At 39.5% G+C, this 16,498-nt stretch overlaps 2 protein-coding genes across 7 annotated transcripts in view; one reads left to right on the top strand and one right to left on the bottom strand.

Annotated features, from left to right (window-relative positions):
* The window catches only part of LOC126195835 (lysophospholipase D GDPD1-like), a 211,298-nt gene extending 204,670 nt beyond the window's left edge, over positions 1–6,628 (bottom strand). For 5 of the 6 annotated variants that reach the window (XM_049934522.1, XM_049934521.1, XM_049934520.1 and 2 more), the window contains exons 1-2: positions 6,430–6,628; positions 6,216–6,258 (exon numbers count right to left, since the gene is read on the bottom strand). In XM_049934522.1, coding sequence (XP_049790479.1) covers positions 6,216–6,258; positions 6,430–6,571 — 185 coding nt within the window. In that variant the 5' untranslated portion in view covers positions 6,572–6,628. The remainder of the gene's footprint in view (positions 1–6,215; positions 6,259–6,429) is intronic. The other variant, XM_049934523.1, reaches the window with a different exon arrangement.
* A 158-nt stretch (positions 6,629–6,786) lies between these two features.
* Positions 6,787–16,498, top strand: part of LOC126195828 (tRNA (uracil-5-)-methyltransferase homolog A-like) — a 28,766-nt gene continuing 19,054 nt past the window's right edge. The window contains exons 1-2 of the mRNA XM_049934503.1: positions 6,787–6,928; positions 7,238–7,585. Of these exons, the coding sequence (XP_049790460.1) occupies positions 7,259–7,585 (327 nt within the window). The 5' untranslated portion in view covers positions 6,787–6,928; positions 7,238–7,258. The remainder of the gene's footprint in view (positions 6,929–7,237; positions 7,586–16,498) is intronic.

Below are 16,498 nucleotides of genomic sequence, written 5' to 3'. Positions count from 1 at the left end.
CCTACAAAACACTCCCTTGGCTATGTCTTACGTCATCAGTACAGTACAGGACTCTTACCAGGTATGAATACTGGAAAAAGAGAGAGAGAGAGAGAAGGTCCAACTAACAGCAGTACATTGATACACGGTGGTTTATGCAGTGTCAGTGTGTTAGAAAGGTACTTAAAAAAACTTCAGTGGCGTACTCCACAAAGAGAGGCATTGTGCAACAGGAAGAGTATACTATTTAAATTACAAGAGAGCACATTCAGAGAAAAGTCAGTTAACATATTGCTTCTGCCCAGATACATCTCTGAAAATAATTGGGGAGAGGGAGGGGAGGGGGGCCTTACAAGTTGTTAGACAATCTGAGTTTGTTCAGGCTCCAACCACTTTGGCTATTCTCTCTCTCTCTCTCTTCCTGCATGTGTGGGTGGTGTTTTTTCTTTTTCTTCTTCTTCTTCTTTTTTCCAAGGCCTAATCCGTGTCACTTCAGGCAGCATATGTTGAAATTCAGGAGTAAGTAAGAAAAATGTATTTTTTGTTTTCTCAAAAAAAAAGTTCCTGCCCCAAGATACAGGCCTCCAAAAATGACACTGAACACCATTTTGAAGATACAAATTTCAAAAAAAAATTTTAAATGCTGTATCTCTGTAACGGTTCTAGATATTTTGTTAGAGTTTTTTTTTTTTTAATTTGAAAGGTAATTGCTTCATGATTGCAATGGTATCCTCCAATTGAATTTATCTGTCAAAGTTCTTTTTTGAATTTTGTTTTATAATTTACAGATTATTTTTTATTTTATTATATTGTAATTTTTTTTTTTTCAAAAATGCCAATCCAGGAAAGTTAGATTTGTTTTCTGTTGATTAGAACCATGTAGTACTATATTGTCTGTAAAGGACAGCTTCCACTCTTAAGTTGGACAGGTTTTTATTTTTAAAAATCATTTTTTAACTTTTAAGGGTAATGTATGTCTTCACTGGAGTTGTTTCTTACTATTATTTTTATTGCAATGTTTATTTCTACTGTCTTTAATGCATTTATTTCTTAGCACTTCCTTTGTTGTAGTTATTTCTTTTCACTTTCATTGTTGCAGATATTTCTCACACTTTGTTGTAGTTTCTTGTCAGTTTCTTTGTAATGGTTGTTCAGTGCTAATTTGTTTACTGAATAGGCTTCTAAGAAATCTGAGACCATCCAGTGAGTTCTGTGTTTTTGTGAGGAATTTGCCAGTTGACACAGTTGCAGCATGTTTTGTAAAAAGGATTGTTTGAAATGTCTTCTGACTGGGGCCACAGGAGAGTGAAGCTTGCTATTTGCATTTCCATAAAAGAGTGATTTACAAGACAAACAAAACAAACACTTTGTACAGGTTGGGTATAAATGTTCCCAGTGACGACTTTTTGTGTTCTAAATCTTTTCACAGAATAAAAACAATGATAGTAACTGAACAATGTGAAGCCTCCCATGGTGCAGATGATGCAGATTTTGCATCAATAGAGGTAGAATTAAATACCCTGAATCAGTCAACTACAGAAGGTCCTGTTAAGAAACCGTGGTCAGTGAAGCCGAGTTATAAGCTCTACGCATCAAGAAAGTGCAGAGAAATTACTAAATACGCTACAGCGAAACTGACCACACTCTTCAAAGTTGAACTTCCATCTTCAGAAGAAAATGAACAACACCTCTTGCCAGGAATTTTTCACAAATACAAATTCAGCTGCTGAATATTGTGCATCCTACAGTGGAAAGGTGCAAGTTTTAACTATTATTCCACAGACATTTTCAAAGAAAACAAGTTTGAACCACGTTCCATCAGCATCAAAGTACATGGTAGACACATAAAGAAATGTGAAGTCTGTAAAAGGAGTCTTTGGAAGACCAGATCCCTGTAGAAGCAGCTGAAGTTCAAATAGTGCAATCAGTTTATCTGGAAGATAAATGGGACTGTTCTCGCCAGAGTGCCAACAAAAACATACACTATAAATGTAACAGTCGAAGGTCAAAAAGTTGTGAAAGTGAAGAGGTACATGACTCACAGTATTAAAGAAGCTTTTGCAATTCATAAGAGCACCTATACAACTTCGCATATTGAAAGATCAAACTTTTATGCACTATGACCTAAGTAGGTAGTTCCACACCCACCTAGAGATGTCTGTTTATGTGTATACTGAGCGAATTTTGCATTTCGTGTGGTAACTTTGAAGAACTTAGTGGAGCATGTGACATGTGACACCTTGGTTGAGTGTGTGAAGTCATTAGTAGTCTGTGATGAGAAGCGAGAGACTTGTTTTGTTTCAAGAATATGGTGATTGCCCTGGAAAAGGAGGACTGTCTTTACAGACACTTGGCCTGGAAGACGTAGTGGGGGGGGGGAGGCGGGGGGGGTGGGGGCAGGGGGGGGGGGAGGGAAGAAAATAAACTAATTAAGAAATTTGGGAAATTTGTGGAAAGGTCTTATGGGACCAAACTGCTGAGGTCATGGGTCCCTAAGCTTACACACTATGCAATCTAACTTAAACTAACGTACGCAAAGGACAACACACACACCCATGCCCGAGGGAGGACTCAAATGTCCGATGGGGGTAGCCGTGCGGACCGTGACAAGACGCCTCAGACCATGCGGCTACCCCTCGCGGCACTAATTAAGAAAACTGTTGCCTTTGACAGTTTCATTGATGAACTTGGTAAATGGTCAGTGAAAGCAATAACACACCAGCATCTGAAGAAATTGCAACAACACACTGCAGAAGTAGAAGGGTGTGTACAGGCTGAAGCTTCACTGTGATTATGCTGAGAACTGGTCTGTAATTCTCCCACAAGAAGTACAAGGATATCATTGGAGTAATGACCAGGTTTCAATTTTTACAGGAGTGACATATTTTCGAAACAAGTGTTGCAGTTATAAGTGATGACACAGGACATGACTCAGCACATGCTTTGCTAGCAATACGCAAAATTCTTCAACTACAAACAGGGGCAAAGCAGATCATCATCATTTCCGATGGTGCTCTTAGGCATTTTAAAAATCATTACTAGCTGTTTGAATTGAGTAAGTTGCTTGTGCCAACTGACTGTGCTACTGATCATGGGAAGGGACCTTGTGTAGGTGGCCTGCCGAAGCACCATACTACAAAACTTAAATCTTTCCAGACCAAATACAGCTGTGATTCAGAATGCTGAGGATTTTACGAGAGTCATCAAATCTTACACATCCATAGCCCTCATTCTTTTGTCCAAAAAGGAAATCAAAGAATTCCGCACCTCAGAAACAGCAAGATAATATTCAGTTTCACAACCTGCGAAGCAGGATGTTTGTGGCGTGTGTGTATGACTGTGACTGGTGGATTGCAGAGATTATAGGGATTGCAGAGATTATAGACACCAGTTATGAGTTAAACAAAATTGTACTAAACTTCATGCTACCACATCTCAATGACTGCTTCACAGCCTGTGCCATATGGATCCTTCCCACCAACACCAGCTTTTCTGAATTGTGCAGGTGGGAACGTTCTCTGCAATACATCCCACATTCCTGTAACCCTCCTGGCCTCAGCCTTCGTTAGAGCCAAAGAAGAGCGGCGCGTTTCGTCACAGGGTAATTTGGTAACCGTGATAGCGTTACGGAGATGTTTAGCAAACTCAAGTGGCAGACTCTGCAAGAGAGGCGCTCTGCATCACGGTGTAGCTTGCTCACCAGGTTTCGAGAGGGTGCGTTTCTGGATGAGGTATCGAATATATTGCTTCCCCCTACTTATACATCCCGAGGAGATCACGAATGTAAAATTAGAGAGATTCGAGCGCGCACGGAGGCTTTCAGACAGTCGTTCTTCCCGCGAACCATACGCGACTGGAACAGAAAAGGTAGGTAATGACAGTGGCACGTAAAGTGCCCTCCGCCACACACTGTTGGGTGGCTTGCAGAGTATAAATGTAGATGTAGTCACTGTCCTCACTCATCCAGCCCTCTCCCTGTTCCCATTCCTGCACCATACAGCAGTCATTTCACAGCCACACCCATTCTTTTAATTTATTTTTATTTCTCTCCTTTCCGCTACTTACCCCCCCCCCCTCCCACCTTCTCTCCTGCCCTCAATCTAAACTGCAGCACTTCAATGTGCCCCACCCCCACCACACTATCCCTCCCCGCTCCAGCTTCCTCCTTACCCCCACCCAGTTGCCACTCCCATCATGCACTGGTGCTGCTGCTCACAGTGTGGTTTCAGTTGTCTGAGACTGCAGAGATATATATAAGGCCTTAATGGCCGAAAGCTATAATTGTGTGAATCTTTTTGTGCCTATCATGACTCAGCATCTGCATTATATGGTGAGTAGCAACTTTCCTTCTCTAATATTGTTGCATTCCATCCTGGATTTTCCATTGATTAAAACTAAAATTATGCTAAATATAGCTAGGTTTTGATTTTTATGAGCCTGTTATGTGATAATGTGGTAAAACAGGTTTCATGTATGGCAAAAAATTCAATTATTTATACAATCTGTTCAACCTAAAAGTGGAAGCTCTCTTTCAAGGAATGTTGAACTATAAGGTACTAATCAACAGAAAAAAAATCAAAATATTATGGATTGCCATTTTTGAAAAAAAAAAAAAAAAAATTCCACGAATTGTAAAAAAATTCAGAACCCTATAGTAAAAGAACTTTGACAGATAAGTCCAAATGGAGGATTTCTCTGTAATCATAAAGCAATTATCTTTCAAATAATAATAAAATAACCAACAAAATATCTAGAACTGTTCCAGAGATATAGCATTTTAATTTTTTTTTCCAAAATTTGCATCTTCAAGATGGTATGTGCAGTGTCATCTTTGGAGGGCTGTATCTCAGAGCAGAAATTTTTTTTGGAGGATACAAAAAAAATACGTACTCCTTACATAGTCCGCCATTCTAACATATGCTAAATTCAATAACATCTGAGACTATGAAGATAAGATTTTTCTCCTAGCCAGCCTGAAGTGATATGGATTATGCCTACAATTAAAGTCAACTGCTCGCAGTCATCTGCACGAAGTCAGGAAACCTGGGTTCAGTGCTACCCAGGTTGGAGCAACTGAATATGTTCTCTGCCTAGGTTTTGACTACCCCTTCCAACCCTTTGCTCTGTGGCTCATACTGAGATGCAAGATCTGTCCCATACATCCTCCCACTACCACATAACCCAGGTCTGTCACAGGCATTTCATAACCCCTCAGAAGCAGGAGCACCTGCAAAAGCAGCTATGTAATCTACCAACTAAGCTGCAATCACTGTGTGGCTCTCTACGTGGGCAGAACCACTAACAAGCTGTCTGTACACATGAAGGCCCACCACAAAACTGTGGCCAAGGAACAGCTGGACAGTCCAGTTGCTAAGCATGCATGCAAAATGATATGTACTTCCAGTGACTGTTATGCTGTCCATGCCACAGCTTTACTGAATTGCACAGGTGGGAACTCTCCCTGCAATACATGCAGTGTCAGATCAATTTTGATTTTGTAGGTTTCCTATAGTCACACTGATACTATTAATGTTTAGACTAAAGCTGTGGCTTTCATTGTCTCCCAAGTCCAACTTTGGCACCTCTACTAACCCAAAAGCTTCATCCACAGGAACTTTCTCTGCTGAGTAAATGTGCTTTCCTTCCTAGAGAAACAATTCGAATGATGGCCAAGTTTAAATTACAACCTGCATATAATGAAATAAGTGCATTTTAATACTCTAGAAATATATGTAACAATTATGGAGTATTAGCTGCAATCCTGAAATGTGCTTCAACCTGTATGTCAATTACCATTGCTCCTTGTAATTAAAATACAGCACCAAACAACAATTGTGTAACTGTAGCCACAATAACAAAACAAACTACGCATTTCTGGCAGTTGTATACCGATAGCAAAAAAAAAAAAAAAAAAAAAAAAAAAAAAAAAAAAATACATCTCTCTCAGTGAATGCTATAAAGCAGTTTGCTACATATCTTTCTCTCTTTGAAGAATCCTTTGATTCCTCACCTTCCTGCGAGCGTAATAAGGTCTTCCACCTCAACCTTTTTTCTGTTGTTAAACAAGCCAAAATGAAACGTGCAGCACACAAAACCGAATGTGTGGGGCCACAATTTGCAAAACAAACGCGTGACAAAGGACTATAACATGGTTCTAACTGTTTGTAACTGATACATTTGCTGCAAATCTCTACTGTGTAACGCATAAATTAATTACAAATGGTTTATTTACACACCGTTTAAACGCCGTCATTGTGTTTTCATAGTTTTCGCCAGCTCCTGAAATAAAATATCAATTCTGAAAACCAGTAAGCATTCAAGCAGGATAGGCCAAAGCTTTATTTAGGTTCTCTAAATTGCCACATAAAGAGAGCGACAGATCTCTCATAAAGCTTTGTCATCTCTTGGTGCGGAAAGTTCATTTAAATTCATGACTTTGTGTATATTTACCTCCACGATGGCTGATATGTCTACATTTAAATTTTAACTTTTTTCGATTGTGTATTAAATTCGGATATTTCAACAATATCAACGACGTCATAACGTATCCTCCTAGTACAGCAACAATTACCATGACTAATGCTAGTAACATACACTAATATGACTACAGAAATTTAGTATCATTTATCTGAAATCTCGTCCTGATGACTTTCTGAAATGGCGCCAAAGTTCAGTGGTATGGGCTACAGAGCAAACCCCACACGCATGCGCCACTTTGTTCACAGTAAAATTTTATATTAGTTAGAAATTAAAGAGTTTTCTTGAAAATGATGGACTGAATTTAGCATGTAGTTTAATTTGTTTTATAAAATTATTATTTAAAAGTGAAATTAAAGAATATATAATCTTTGACACAAATCGATATTTGGTTACGACGCCATTGGTCGTGCGCTGTTGCAACTCTTTGCTGGCGAACTTTTGCGCGTAGAGTGAAGTGGGAACTGCGGTGGTAAGTACTGCAGGCGTTATTGTTGGTTCTATTGAAATTTTGTAGTTAAGTTTGTTGAATTCAACGTACAGATCAGCGTTTATTTGCTTAGTATTAATTAGTTAACTCTAATACCTAATTGAAACATTATTTAGAGGTGTGTAAAGTACCGGTGCTTGTGATCGGGCGTTGTTGTAGAGTAAGTGAGAAGTTATAAGTTTTACGGAAATATAATACATGTTTCCTTGCATTACTGTCGCTAATTGTGGACATATAAATTAACATATGGTTGTAGTTAATAAATTTATATACTTTCGTGTTGCGGCGTAGCTTTGTGACGATTCACACAAAATGGCTGCTGCAACCATTAAAACGGAGCCAATGGATGTGGATGAGGGCGGAAATCAAACTCCGGCTCAGCCAGCATCTGAATCAGCCCCAGCAGCTAATGGGGAAGTTGAAATGAAAACTCCCAAAGAAGAATCTAGCTCAGAAAAGGAAAAACAAGCCGCCACTGAAGAAAGTAAAACTGGCGATGAGAAGGAAGCTGAAGCAGCCAAGGTTAATGGCGAAGGTGACGCCGACGGGGAAGTCGATAATGAGGATAAAGAGCCTATGAAAGTTTCGGGCACTTACAAAATTAAAGTGAGCGGCCTACCAAGGTTTTGCCCGTTAGGGGTATGTATATATTTTTACAGATATAATTAATTTAATTGTAAATTCGATTTGATCACGGAGTCTTACGAACGTGTTGTAGTTATTGATTTGAAATGTAACAAGGCTCTTCTTTTGTTTGTTGCGTGTACCATATTTAATTTTTTTTCAGCTTTAGTTGTATCAATGGTTAATTTATTAACATCGTGCTAGGTTACGTTTGTCTGTTGAAGCATTATGAGATTTTCGTTATTGCAATTACAATGAAATGTTAAATTTTGAATGTTCAAGCAGGTATGAAAATGTAGTCGGGTCCTTTTGTCAGATTTATAGAATGAACCTGATGCTATAGGGAAACTAATTTATATCAGCCAGCTCTAGTCATACAAGGGTATTGTCAGTAAGAATTGAAGTGCAATGGAAAGCGTCAGTTATTGATGAATGTTTAACCTGGAAATGTTTTTTTAAAAAAAAGTTCCATTTTCTGAGTGTGGTTGACCTCATCTGAAGCATTAAACTTTGAAAATGTTAAATTACAGGTAGTGTTTCCAGAATTTCTCTGTCAAGATTCTGAAATAAGGTATTTTGATACTACAAATTTTGTTTCCAGTATTTTATTTGTATCTGTGCAGATTAATTTGCATTTGTAGCTTGGCAAACTTTGTTGGAGAAATTTCCATTATATAATTCACTTTATTTGGGCTGTTTTAATATATTTACAGAAATTCATGGCTAGTCTATTCATTACAGGGTTTGAAGACACTTCCTCCTCCCCCCCTCCCCCGGGGGGCGTGAGGGGGAGGGACCTGTTACAGCTCTTATCCTTTTAAGTTTACGTGTACGTATATCTCCCAGTATGTGGAAAGGTATGTTAGAGCCCTGTTATGAAATGTGCGAGTCTCGTCCAGTCATCAACTTGACATATTTTCTGTTGACATTGCTCATTAATTGCAGTTAAGTAATGAAGTTTAGTTTTGAGTGACTCAGTGTCTTACCAGAAAAGGGCTCATTTTGCAATCAAAAGCATTACTTAGCAGCTACACTAACATGTCTTTGTACAAGTTATAAAGGCTCTGTGGCCTGCATGAAAAGTGTTGTGCACCACACAAAAATGGTGACAGAAAATGTGAATTTGGAGTACAAAGCTGCTTTTAAGTCAGATACATAACTTACTGAATAGCTGATAAACAATTGAACCTAAAATTTGTAATCATATCTAGATAAATGCATGACAGGCTAATTCCATACGAGAACCTTTGGCCCCGTACGTGACTCACATTGTCATTGTTGATGCTGTTACCAAGATAAACCATGCACAAGTTTTCAGTGGACAGTGAGTTACTTAATATGTTTGTATCAGCAGTTGGCAGCGGGCTCGCGCGCAGAGCTGAATTCACGTATGAGCAGTGCCTTCCTCCCGGTTCTGGCTGCTTGAAGCGTGGCTGCTCTGAGCAGTAGCAGCAAGTAGCCAGAAGCTACAGGAGTTTCAAACTTTTTGATTTTATATTTCCACATTACTATTGGCTACTTTCAACCTCATTCAGTTTAAAGTGCAAATTTTCATTTTCTGCCACGAAAATTAGTGTCACAAAAACCACATGAAAAGCTGAATGTCGGGTACTTCAGAGTGCATTTCGACATAGAAATGTGCAATTGGAGCGGAATGAAGCATTTTAGTATGGTTTATGAAATTCTGATGCTGCTGGAGTAGTCTCTGATGTCCTGTTCCTTTTATGACACTGTAAGATCTCTTAATGCTGTATACGTATGAACATACGTAAACATTGACTTAAAGCTGACCAAGTAGGCAAATTTGGTTAGTAGTTTTGTACTTAATATTTTGTTTCAAATATGACAACTGTAGCAGAATTTTACAAATCTGCCTTCTGTGAAAGTGTTCTTCGATCGCAAGGCACATGTCTAGTACTTCCTCTAGGCCTGAAGTTATTTCTTAATTTGTGTTTGTCTTAAATTTATAGAATGCCATTCTATGCTAAATTTTACACTGGCAGCATACAGTGTTTTATCGTTTTAACTCCCCTCATGGCTTCATATTTATTCTTAGAGTAGAACATAAACTGTCAGTTGTACAGTTTCTTTGCCTCACAGGCAACCATGTTATTTTTTCACATTTTGAAATACTCATGATCTTTGTCCTTTATTCCGGTGTAAGCTACACAAGCAACTGTCTTTATTTTTTTGCAGTAAATTTGAATTCCATCCTACTAGCTTTTTGCAGTGCTGTGTAGATGTAAACCTGTTGGAAATGCTACATAACAATATTGAGTACGAATTGAAAAAAAGTCTGTCAAAGTCACCCCTTAGCAAAATTTTATGGTACTTCAAGCTGTGGAGTCTAATTTTGAAATGATATTTTGCGAAGAACTGCTTCCTTATTTGCATCCTTTATCTGTGTGGAATATGATAAAATAATTGCTCTAAGTACAACTCAGTATGTCATCTCAACAACATGGCACACGGCTGCACATGATCACGTAATGCCCCACCATGCACGAAATTCCATCAGAAATAAGACGAAAAGCGTATGAGCAGAACAAGCACCAAGAACGGGCTGCCTAAGTCATCGTAGCTGCGCATGTGCAGTACAGCCTGTTGTCTGGCGCTTTCTGGTAACTGCTCAAACGAACCTAATAACACTTATTGCTTGTGACTAATGGACACTGTACATCTTCTTGGCATAACTGAAATTTTCTTCAGTCTCTAGTACCCAAGTTTCTTGATGTCCATTTTGCTGTTCCGAATCAGTAAACCTCCACCTATTGTTATGTTGTTGTCTTCAGTCCTGAGGCTGGTTTGATGCAGCTCTGCATGCTACTCTATCCTGTGCAAGCTGCTTCTCTCCCAGTACTTACTGTGACCTACATCCTTCTGAATCTGCTTGGTGTATTCATCTCTTGGTCTCCCTCTATGATTTTTACCCTCCACACTGCCCTCCAATGCTAAATTTTTGATCCCTTGATGCCTCAGAACATGTCCTACCAACCGGTTCCTTCTTCTTGTCAAGTTGTGCCACAAACTCTTCTCCCCAATTCTATTCAATACCTCCTCATTAGTTACGTGGTCTACCTATCTAATCTTCAGCATTCTTCTGTAGCACCACATTTCAAAAGCTTCTATACTTTTCTTGTCCAAACTATTTATCGTCCATGTTTCACTTCCTGACACTTAAATCTATACTCTGTGTTAACAAATTTCTCTTCTTGAGAAACGCTTTCCTTGTCATTGCCAGTCTACATTTTATATCCTCTCTACTTCAACCATCATCAGTTATTTTGCTCCCCAAATAGCAAAACTCCTTTACTACTTTAAGTGTCTCATTTCCTAATCAAATTCCCTCAGCATCACCCGACTTAATTCGTCTACATTCCATTATCCTCGTTTTGCTTTTGTTGATGTTCATCTTCGATCCTCCTTTCAAGACACTGTCCATTCTGTTCAACTGCTCTTCCAAGTTTATTCTGTTTCTATGGATTTTAATACCTACTCCTAATTTTTCTTTTGTTTCCTTTACTGCTTGCTCAATATACAGATTGAATAACATCAGGGATAGGCTAAAACCCTGTTTCACTACCTTCCCAACCGCTGCTTCCCTTTCATGCCCCTCGACTCTTATAACTGCCATCTGGTTTCTGTACAAATTGTAAATAGCCTTTCGCTCCCTGTATTTTACCCCTGCTATCTTTAGAATTTGAAAGAGAGTATTCCAGTCAACATTGTTGAAAGCTTTCTCTAAGTCTACAAATGCTATAATCGTAGGTTTGCCTTTCCTTTATCTATTTTCTAAGATAAGTCGTAGGGTCAGTATTGCCTCACGCGTTCCAACATTTCTGAGGAATCCAAACCAATCTTCCCTGAGGTCGGCTTCTACCAGTTTTTCCATTCGTCTGTAAAGAATTTGCGTTAGTATTTTGCAGCTGTGACTTATTAAACTGATAGTTTGGTAATTTTCACATCTGTCATCACCTGCTTTCTTTGGGATTGGAATTATTATATTCTTCTTGAAATCTGAGGGTACTTTGCCTGTCTCATAAATCTTGCTCACCAGATGGTAGAGTTTTGTCAGGACTGGCTCTTCCAAGGCTGTCAGTAGTTCTAATGGAATGTTGACTACTCCCAGGGCCTTGTTTAGACTTAGGTCTTTCAGTGCTCTGTCAAACTCTTCACACAGTATCATATCTCCCCATTTCATCTTCATCTACATCCTCTTCAATTTCCATAATATTGTCCTCAAGTACATCACCCTTGTATAGACCCTCTATATACTCCTTCCACCTTTCTGCTTTCCCTTCTTTGCTTAGAAATGGGTTTCCGTCTTAGCTCTTGACATTCATACAAGTGGCTCTCTTTTCTCCAAAGGTCTCTCTAATTTTCCTATATGCAGTATCTATCTTACCCCTAGTGAGATAAGCCTCTGCATCCTTACATTTGTCCTCTAGCCATCCCTGCTTAGTCTTTTTGCACTTCCTGTCGATCTCATTTTTGAGACGTTTGTGTTCCTTTTTGCCTGCTTCATTTACTGCATTTTTATATTTTCTCCTTTCATCAATTAAATTCAATATTTCTTCTGTTACCCAAGAATTTCTATTAGCCCTTGTCTTTTTACCTACGTGATCCTCTGCCGCCTTCACTACTTCATCCCTCAGAGCTACCCATTCTTCTTCTACTATATTTCTTTCCCCCATTCCTGTCAATTGTTCCCTTATGCTCTCCCTGAAACTCTGTACAACCTCTGGTTTAGTCAGTTTATCCAGGTCCCATCTCCTTAAATTCCCACCTTTGTACCTAAAATGTCCATCCTTGTTTTAAGAAACTAATTTTTCAGCGTGTCGTGTTAAGGGCGTCATATGCTCTTAACTACATCATAGGATTTAATTTTGTAGGTATATTGTGGTAGGGTGAGGTGTCATAAAAACTGTGGAAGAATGATGTACTTGGTCTATACATAAAAAAAAGATGCACATCACAAATGTTCTAACTTTTAACGATTTCTTGTGCCCTCCGCCACACACCACTTGGTGGCTAGTGGAGTATAGATGTAGATGGATGTGTTTAAGTGATCTAACGTTGCTTGTTCTGGTGCTTAAAATGTAAGTTTTGTTCTCCTGTGTTCTCCCCTGCTGGAACTTGAATGGTAGGGGGACTTGGACCTCTAGGATATTTGACTCAAGTATATGCCATCATCGAGCCATACAAGAGCTTTGTGCTCTTGAGGGAGCTTGCTCCTTTCAGCTTGTTAAAACACCAACTCAGCAACACCATGTTGCCTAATGTTAAAAGGCAGATAAATTGTAGGTTAGTAGCTTCTGTCACCTGCATTGTGGACGTACCTGGAAGGAATGCAAGCCACTCTACCATGGCAAGGTTCATGTTTATAATTATTCTAAGAAATTAGCTGCTTTTTCCCTCCAGAACAGGAAAATACTGATATGGAAAAGGAAAGTGTGGAAGCAAAACAGACCAAATCAAGTAGTTTTCTCTCTCAAGGTAACTGGAATGATTCATCTGTTAGTCTATACAGTATACCTTTGCCAGTAAACACAATTGGCAGTGAACATTAGAGATGGGTCAAGCTCGTTCATTCATGAAGTACGGAAGGCTGGCGAAGTTGCCCAGTTCGCCGCGGTTATGCTCGCTTCGCCTCGCTCGTACAATAAAGCTTCGTAATACTTCATAATTTTACCAACAGATGGCCGAACTATGCAGTAACGTGAACGCAACGTTTTACGCTCTTACAGAGTCTGAGAGTTAGAGCATGGTCGAAGGGGACAAATGAAAGATAAACAGAGAAACCTGTCACATATAAAGAAGGTATTACATTTAATCTTGCTCGACATTTTCTCATGAAGCACCCAAAAAAGTCATCTGCCAAGTGAAACCTTATTTGTTGTATTCATGGACTGAAAACTAGGGCTACCAACGAAATGCAGTCCAATTTTGTTCCTTTTAAAATTTACTCCAAAATAGAATGAGTATGTTGACCACTGTTACAAGGTCTATATACCTACGTTAAGTAATTATTCAGAAGTTTTCCTGTAGATTTTATTTTTGTTGAGAATAATAACCCTCCAAATTCAAAACGTAAACTGTCACCTGTAGTCATTGGTACGATTTCATGTAAAATCCCTCTTTATTTTCTTTGGAAAGCTGTTTTTGCGTCTGTTCACTCTTATACAATGGCTAGCAACTCGCGATCGCGTAGAAGTAGTGAGATTTGGGGTTTCTTCGCCGATTTAGGTGATGGTAAAGCAAAGTGCAATTATTGTTCTAAGTGTGTTTCATATAAAGGAGGAAATACATTTAATCTAGCACGTCATGTTAGAGTGCTGCATCCAACAGTGTCATCGTCAGTCAGGCGCTTAGCGCCCCCCTGCTCCTGCATCTTCCGATATTTGTCGGATAAAAAAACCCGGACAATCCGGAACCAACGTCAGCAAATGCCAGAAGCGAACAGCAGTTGGTGCCAGAAAATAACAGTATCACTTAAGTATCAGAAAGCAGACCTCAATATCACGGAACATTACCTATGTATTTTCCGAAACCTCTTTCTAACAAAAGAAATCAGGAGATTAGGCAAACTGAATGGTGCTTACAGAATGCCATCTCGGAAGACCATTTCCAATATGCTGCTACAACAGTACGCCATGATGAAAGAAATTGAGAGCCAAAATTAATTCTGCGGAAGCGGTTGTGCTGACAATGGACCTCAACTACAAATGAGTTATTTGTCGGTGACAGCACACTACGTTAAAGACCTGGAGCTGGCGTCTTCCCTCCTAGAGTGCTTTAAATACGACGAAAGGCACACATCAGAAAAACTCTCGGAAGAACTGCTACGTGTCAAAAGGGAATGGGGCATTCAAGAAAGTCGTGTGTGTCGTCAGCGACAATGCTGCTAATATTGTGGCAGCTATGACTCACAGCCTGGAAACACATCCCCTGCTCTGCGCACACACTCAATTTAATTGTTCAGAATGGGCTTCCGCACATTCAACCCATTCTGAATAAAGTAAAAAAAATTGTTGAATTTTTTAAAAGAAGTTCGCAGGCCTGCATGAAACTGAAAGATGCAAGAACAGTTAAAAGAGCCAGTTCTGACACTAAAACAGGACACTGTTACAAGATGGGATTCAACCTATGATATGCTGCGAAGAATAATCGAGGTTAAGAATTTCCTAATGACAGTTATCACTCTGAATTATCCGGATCTTCCAAATCTGACTGCAGAGGACATTGCAAGTGTAACACAAGCCTGTGACCTGTTGAAAGTTTTCAAAGACTGCACTGATGAAATGTCAAGTGAAAATGTTGTCACTGCTTCTAAAGTTATACTCCTTAGTCGCTTGTTGAAAAAATGGTGTTGCAGGTTTGTTAATAACACTGAAATTCATGTAGACGTGCAACAGATGGCCGAAAAGTTAGCTGAAGACCTAAAACGACGATTTAGAAATATAGAGGAAAATTCCATTTTCGCGGAAGCAACTGCATTGGATCCCCGGTTCAAATTACATGGTTTTTCTGATAAAAATTCTGCTGAGAAGGTGGAATTAAACCTGATCAGGCACTGTGAGAAATTTGTGACGAACACATCCACTGCTACTGCAACAATCTCAGTTCCAACCACTGAATCTACTTCCAGTCTCTGGCTCGAATTTGAAGTGTTTTCCAGGCTGCAGAGTAATCCACACCCGAGAGCTGCTGCAATAGTGGAAGTGGACAAATACATAAGAGCCCCTGCTACAGAGACAAGGTAATCCACTTCAGTGGTGGTCTGAACGGCTGTCAGTATACCCCTCGCTCTTTGAACTTGCAAAAATACGACTCTGTATTGTCGCAACCTCCACCCCGTGTGAAAGAGTGCTCTCGAAGGCAGGACACCTTATAACTGACAGAAGAAATCATCTGACAGGGAAAAAAGTGGAACAATCATGTTTTTAAACGGAAATCTCTGAAGATTCACCAAATCCGTTGATGCTTATTCATAAATATATATGTGTATTTTTTAAAATTTAATTAGGACAATCCTCAAATTGACATTTAATGTAATTGTTTCAATAATGTGTAAGAGATAAACATTCCTACATGAACGATTATCTTTAAAGTGTGGATTCCACGCATGCTTCAGTTCCAGACTCACAAGGTAAGCATTTTATTTTCATGTTGGCTGTGCGTACTCACACAGCCAGCCTCTTCGTTTGTATTTTAATATTCATTTGTCTGCAAGCTCTGCCAATGGTAGCTTACCCGTAGACGCGAAGTATAACTGCACAAATAGTCGCTGGTAATGATGTCAGCACTGCAGGGAGCAGCTGACGCTACCTTCCCCTCGCCCCTCAGCACCTCTACCCCACGCAATTTTTCGACGGGCAGTGGAGGGAGGACTGAAGTGAAGGGAGAATGAGTGAAGTAGCTCTGATGTACTGGGGGAGGGGGAGGGGAAGAGTGAGTGAACTAGAAAAAAGTGTGGAGTGTGCTATCTGTGAAGAGTTTGAAGTATCAGTTCTTTGAAATTGAGTGCTTAGTTCACACTTCACTGGAGTGAGTCGTTCATTTGAACGACTCATTCACGAGCTCTCCATCATTAGTGCACATATGGGGAAAGCGGTACCAGTGAGGTTACCGGCAGGTGCTGGAGGGGAAGTGCCAATTTAAACTGAAACCTGTGCTCACATTTTTTCTAAATATTAAGTGGAGCCACACCTGCACTTGCTTGCTCACCATTCATAAGTCACCTCTGCTTTGGTTAGTATCTGAAAAGAATTCTGCTGTAAATGAAGATATGTCTTGTTACCCATTAATAGCTTTCAGAGAAGTGTTGAGTGGTGAATTTTGAGTTAAACCTGAAATTTGAGTGAGGAGCTCAGGAAAAGTAAGGTCGGTATGTAACTTATGAAGAAGACTCGCTACAAATTAAATGTG

Source organism: Schistocerca nitens, chromosome 1 (genome assembly GCF_023898315.1).
Source record: "Schistocerca nitens isolate TAMUIC-IGC-003100 chromosome 1, iqSchNite1.1, whole genome shotgun sequence".
Lineage (NCBI taxonomy): Eukaryota > Metazoa > Arthropoda > Insecta > Orthoptera > Acrididae > Schistocerca > Schistocerca nitens.
Note: the sequence above shows the minus strand (reverse complement) of the source record. Positions and strands in the feature narration are given on the sequence as shown.